At 35.9% G+C, this 6,011-nt stretch overlaps 1 protein-coding gene across 1 annotated transcript in view; it reads left to right on the top strand.

The window, feature by feature from the left end:
• Positions 1-6,011, top strand: part of LOC106868399 (peroxisome proliferator-activated receptor gamma) — a 519,155-nt gene that overhangs the window by 167,090 nt on the left and 346,054 nt on the right. The window contains exon 2 of the mRNA XM_052972247.1: positions 5,680-5,737. Within this exon, the coding sequence (XP_052828207.1) occupies positions 5,680-5,737 (58 nt within the window). The remainder of the gene's footprint in view (positions 1-5,679; positions 5,738-6,011) is intronic.

The following is a 6,011-nucleotide window of genomic DNA, read 5'->3' as shown; positions in this document are numbered from 1 at the left end:
TGTGTGTGTGTGTGTGTGTGTGTGTGTGTGTGTGTGTGTGTGTGTGTGTGTGTGTGTGTGTGTAAGTTTCGGGATAGGATACGAGAGAGATGAGCTGATACAGCATGAGAAAACCTGTTGAAGAAAATACGTTGTAATTATTGCAGAAGAGTGAGGCGAATATTTATGAAGTATGATTACAAAATGGTATTGCAGTATATAGAATCTAATTACTGACCATCTATACCGACCAAAAACAAAACAATAAAAATTATCTGAATGACTTCATCGAAAATAATGAAATGTTTTCAGAACGTGTTTCTGTGTACGTGACTCTGTAATAATAATAAAAAATCATTGGCGATAAATGATTATATAAACAAGAAGTTTCATTATAAAACAACTTTAAACGAATCGACTTGAGTGTCCTGGAATATTCTGTTTCCCATAAAACGTGAATTGCTCTTAATCATAGGATAAAATCTTGTAAATATGACAGTCGGTCTTTACCTGTGTCTTGTTTGGGTGCAGACGTAGTAAGATTGAACGTAGGCTAATGCTTCTCGAATGGACAAGTCCCCAATTAACCAACAACAGCAACAATAATAATAATGACGAGAATCATCATAAATTTTGGTGCAAGGCCAGCAATTTTGGGGTAGAGAGAAGATGTCGATTACATTGACCTCATCACTCATGAGTACTTATTTCATCGACCTCGGAAAAATTAAAGGCAATGTCGAACCCAGCAGCATTTGTGTTGAAAACGTGAAGACCGGTGAAATGCCGCTAAGAATTTTGTTCGGCGTGCTAACGATTCTGCCGGTTCACCGCTTTTTATAACAACAACAACAACAAAAACAACAACAACAATAATAATAATAATAATAATAATAATAATAATAATAATAATAATAATAATAATAATCTTTTCTACTCTAGGCACAAGGCTTAACATTTTGAGGGAGGGGGCCAGTCGATTACATCGACCCAGTGCATAACTGGTACTTAATTTATCGACCCCGAAAGGATGAAAGGCAAAGTCGACCTCGGCGGAATTTGAACTCAGAACGTAAAGACAGACGAAATACCGTTTTTACTGCCCCTCAGATAAGATGAAATGCATGCGTATTATTCTATATTTGCCATGATGATGGATAACTTCAAATACTTGAACGATGTTAATTTTATTAAATATAGTAATTTGTCCATCCTCTTTTCAGTTTACACAGATCTCTCCGCTCCTTAGAGAACCTTTTCCTTTCTCCTCAGTAACGTCACTTGATCGGAGTTACTGTGTAGTTTACTGGCACGGTATACGCTGTTGGCAGTAATACGTGGTCAACGTAGCTGAGTCCACGTAGTACTGCAATACAGAATTACCCCTGTGTCCACTCTCTATTGAAAATATAAAATTCACGAGGACGGGTGGTGTAAGAATCATGCAGTATGATTGACGACAAAGAAAAGAAAAAAAAAGGCAGAAAAGAAAAGAAACCGTCGAAGTCTTGATTCGAACACTATGCATAGTTGAGAAACTTGGTTTTACATAAGGAAGAAAGGAATAGCATTAATGAATCACTTACCATCATGTAATCTCATACGTTTTGTTTTTAATTTTAAACATAACATGATTCTTATGTGTATTTGACTGTCGCAACCAAGACTATGCTTGAGCACTGCTTGATCATGTAGATGTTCTTGGTAAAAATAAGTGTTGAGGCAATTTATTCACTGTAGATTAACAACAGTGCCTGACTACACAAACACACAAAAATTTGCGCGCGCGCTTGTGCAATTTAACATTTAGAGAAAACACTCAGAGAGCCGTTTGGATCTTTGCATCGTAACTCGCTCATTGTGACTTTTTTTTTTGCTGTTGTAGCAGCTAACACCTCCCGCTCATAGTTTTTTTTCCTCCTTCAATTGTCGATATGGCAGAACCAATAGTGGAAAAACCCACCTTGGTTATTTTATTCTGCATCACATCTGCTATTAATTCTATTGATAGAGAAGCATCACCATAACATAAGGCCATTGCCATGCTGAATAAATTTCTGACCTTGTTTCCCTTCTTAAATAAAAATTCATTTTATGGGGCATTGAGAATTATGATAAAAATTCATTATATGAAGAAAAAAAAAAAAGCCTTAATTTTTTTTAATAAAAGCGCAAAGGGATCTCAAAATATTTTCAATGGTACTTATTGCGGAGCGTGTGCTTTGATGATATATGAAAAAACCAACGGCAACTGACAGGAAAAAAACATTTTAGTCTGAATATCATTCATCTAATTCATAGCGTGGATATATTTACTAGCTAGAGATGTAGGCGTTTGGTGTGAATAATAACGGAATGTACACAGAGTAAGCTTTTTAAAACTCGAAATATCACATTGTAGGAGGAAGGCAGCTATGAATAGCAATATATACAGTGGTACCATCATCCCATTCCTGTTGAATTGTGAACATTTATTTTCAGACTCTATAGAAAATAAAGTGAGGATTGCGATATATTTGCGGGAGTTAATAAAACTTACCTAAATCTAATATAAACAGATACATGTTTATATAGCCACACAAATGTTTTAGTGAAAATGTAATTATGTATATATGTATATATATATATATATATATATATATATATATATATATGATATGCAAGCACACGCATATACAGATATATATATATAGAAATATAGATATGTCTTCATATATCCCTTTGCAAACACACACTACTATGTGTATATTGTCGGATTTCTTTCTCTGTATCTCTGTATGTCTGTCTCTTTTTCTCTCTCTCTCTTCTTCCCCCCCTCTCTCTCTCTCTATATATATATAAATATATATGTATACACACACACACACACATTTATACTTATGTACACAACTATATATCTTTGTTTACATGGCTGTTGGAGCGTGTGTACTTAATTCATTAAAATAACATTATTGGAATCAATAAAAAGAATTAGCGCATTTGATAACATTCGCCGAACCTACCACAACGCACTGTATCAACTATTCGAGTTTAGAGTTCATGCAACGTTTCGCTCTATTCATAGTTTTGCATGTATAATTCGGTCGTATCATCCAGTCATCAATCAAAGAAAAAGCTCCATCTTTATCGTTTTCTTTCTGTTTTTTTAATTTTTTTTTATTTTGACTGTTCTACCAAAGCTACAACATCTTTATTTCCTCCAATATCACTAACACCCGAGTAACCATTTAAAATTACGCCAACGACGGTGTGTCTACATATTCGACCTGCTATAAAAAATAGCCTCATTTCCTTCGGATCATGATCTATTGTCTTTAAAGTAAACGATACATAGGATAATGTGTTTCTACATACTCTCTATCTGATTAACAAACGAGACCTTCACGGCTGGCTTACCTTTGATCATACGCGACTGATCAATCATGATTGACCTGAGGTTAAGCAACCCCACAACAATAGCAGCAACAGCAATAGCAACTGCAACCATTTTGAAATCATTTCGATGTATATGGCTGACCAACTCTGGCTGTCAAATGTTTTCACTCTCAATTGAACATTATTTAGTTGCTATTACTAGCAGCTTGGGAGATAGTACATATGCCTCGTCATTAGTTCTAGAATTTCATGTCCCTCAAACAGCGTCACAACATTATATGAAGTTGTTCCTTCGAATGCACAATCCATCTATCTAAGTCTAATCCTAGTATTTATTGAAATATTTAATTAATATAATAGTTTTTCAGAGATTATGAGGTAGAATGATTAAATATATATCGCTTACGACGTCGAGGGTTCCAGTTGACCCAATCAACGGAACAGCCTGCTCGTGAAATTAACGTGCAAGTGGCTGAGCACTCCACGGACACGTGTACCCTTAACGTAGTTCTCGGTGATATTCAGCGTGACACAGTGTGACAAGGCTGACCCTTTGAATTACAGGCACAACAGAAACAGGAAGTAAGAGTGAGAGAAAGTTGTGGTGGAAGAGTACAGCAGGGTTCGCCACCATCCCCTGCCGGAGCCTCGTAGAGCTTTAGGTATTTTCGCTCAATAAACACTCACAACGCCCGGTCTGGGAATCGAAACCGCGATCCTATGACCGCGAGTCCGCTGCCCTAACCATTGGGCCATTGCACCTCCGCATGTATCATTTATGATAGCAGCAAAGGTGAGACTGAAATGCCTCTTGGAACTAATCTTACTTCCCATATTTATCAGATGTATAAGGCTGCAGAAACGATTTCGCTTCTACAGTAACTTTTTAAATGTGAAGCGGAACTATGAATTTTCTATGTAAATCGTGAAGTTGCTGAGGTATTCAAAATTTTGCTACAGTTACTTTGTTTACCTTAGGTCCTCGAAAATACCAATGCCTATTTTAATGTAAATATTATTTATGTAGATGTTCCCTGTGTTCATTAATAAAGGAAGAAATGATAATGAGAATATCGCATGATACAATCATCTACATAAAAACACAATACAAAACGCTATTACCATCCAACAAAACAAAAGAACAAAAACCACATTGCACATATTCTACACAACTAACAGATGAAACATTACTTTTACATCAGAAACAAGAAAGCAAAGTAACACACAGGTCTTATACAAACACAATTCTACTCGCCTATGAGTCATTACTTTTCACATCTGAAAACATGAACGAGCTAACTCATGAAGTAGTAATGACTCGCATGAAATTAGTGAGAGCATAATGATGGTGGGAATGATGATGATGATGAACGGCATTTCGTCCGTCTTTGCCTCAGAGTTCAAATGTCTCCGGGGTTAACTTTTCGGAGTCAATAAATTAAGTACCAATGAAACACTGGGGTCGATGTAATCGACTGTCCACTGACTCCAAAATTTCAAGCCTTAAGCCTATAGTAGAAAAGATTATTATTATTGAGCAATGCTTGCAATCAAAGTGACACTGAGGTAGAAATATACGAAGCCCAATATAACCATCGTGACGAACCGTCTGATAAGAGTACACCAGACACTTGCATCATAACGATATGTGCGCAACATGTTGACCTTGTATCAAGATAAACAACGCATGACCTTGGAGGTGGGGCCCTGTTAATCTTCTTCAGGTCAAGTAGCCTATCTCACTCAAACTGTCCCTGAATAAGAGTTGTTTAAGGATGAAGGCGGTGAACTGGACGAAAAGCTTAGCGGTATTTCGCCCGTCGCTACGTTCTGAGTTCAGATTCTGCCGAAGTCGACTTTGCCTTTCATTCTTTTGGGGTTGATGAAATAATTACCAGTTATGAACTGAGGTCGATGTAATCGACTTATCCCCTTCCTCAAAATTTCAGGCCTTGTGCCTATATTAGAAAGGGTTATTATTATTATTATAAATATGATTAATATTGTTAATATTTATTTCTGAGAAGAATAGGTATTGTGTAAAGCGCGCCATAGATTCCGATAGTCTTTGTCATGTTTAATCAATTATCAATTCAAGACTAGTACTTTAGCGACATGTAAAACGAAGGTAATAATTATTGTCTATGCAATGCACCACTTCTTTTGCGACCCTCTACCCTTTTCTGTTTTCTATAAAACCCTTTATCAGTTATAATCCTAAATATTTACTTTTCAATATTTACGTCATGTGACTACGCTAGAAAGAGTTCTGTTACTATTTCTGCGGAAATATAAATTATAAAGAACTCCTTTTCTCCTTTGCAGTTCCATGGGATTCAGGGAATACATACGTTAAACCACATGGACCACAGACATCCTATGGGTAAGTAAATTTATTTAATTGTAATAATTGTTGAATGAAAATATATGGAAAAAAAGCAACAAAAATATGTATTTAGTCAAGCGCACAAAGCCGTTGACATAAAGATGTTTGGAAAGCATAAATTGATTCACACATCAACATTTGTTCTGGAAACTAAAATGATATCCCAAATACACATACATAGAATTGAATACGTTACAGATTGAGGGTAGAAATGATACTTAGTCAAACCTAAATATAGTTGTTAGAATAGATTCGCGTTTCAGGATATATA

The sequence above is a fragment of the Octopus bimaculoides genome, chromosome 1, assembly GCF_001194135.2.
Source record: "Octopus bimaculoides isolate UCB-OBI-ISO-001 chromosome 1, ASM119413v2, whole genome shotgun sequence".
Lineage (NCBI taxonomy): Eukaryota > Metazoa > Mollusca > Cephalopoda > Octopoda > Octopodidae > Octopus > Octopus bimaculoides.
The sequence above is the reverse complement of the archived record's forward strand: the minus strand, read 5'-3'. Positions and strand labels throughout refer to the sequence as shown.